The sequence below is a fragment of the Olea europaea genome, unplaced genomic scaffold (genome assembly GCF_002742605.1).
Source record: "Olea europaea var. sylvestris unplaced genomic scaffold, O_europaea_v1 scaffold16347, whole genome shotgun sequence".
NCBI lineage: Eukaryota > Viridiplantae > Streptophyta > Magnoliopsida > Lamiales > Oleaceae > Olea > Olea europaea.
Window position 1 is genome coordinate 1 of NW_019233995.1, and position 490 is coordinate 490.

Sequence of the window (490 nt, forward strand, 5' to 3'; positions counted from 1 at the left end):
GTTGGGTCGAACGATAAGTTTTTCAAGTGGTATCAGAGCCTAATCTCGAATCCTGACCCATAGTTGTCTAGATGAGTCAATCGTTGTCTGTTCCTCCGTTTTTCGACGGAAGTAATTATGCATATTGGAAGGTTAGGATGCGTGCATTCCTTAAGTCCTTAGATGAGCATGTTTGGATTAGTGTTCAAAATGGATGGAAACCTCCCTCTATTATCGTATCAGGAAACATTCACCTTACTGACATATCTGTGTGGACTAAAGATGAATTGGCTGCTTGTAATTGGAATAGTAAGGGAATTCATGCATTATTCATGGCTCTATCTCCAGAAGAGTTTAGGAGAGTCTCTATGTGCGAAACTGCTAAAGAGGTTTGGGACATTCTCGAAACTACACATGAGGGAACTAAGATAGTAAAGAACTCAAAATTGCAAATGCTAGCCTCTAGGTTTGAAGAAGTAAGGATGAAAGATGATGAAACCTTTGATGAGTT

General features: G+C 39.6%; 1 protein-coding gene across 1 annotated transcript in view; it reads left to right on the plus strand.

The window, feature by feature from the left end:
• Positions 1-71: 71 nt before the first annotated feature.
• Positions 72-490, plus strand: part of LOC111377295 — a gene marked incomplete at its 3' end in the record, with an annotated part of 2294 nt that continues 1875 nt past the window's right edge. The window contains exon 1 of the mRNA XM_023000367.1: positions 72-368. Coding sequence (XP_022856135.1) covers positions 72-368 — 297 coding nt within the window. The remainder of the gene's footprint in view (positions 369-490) is intronic.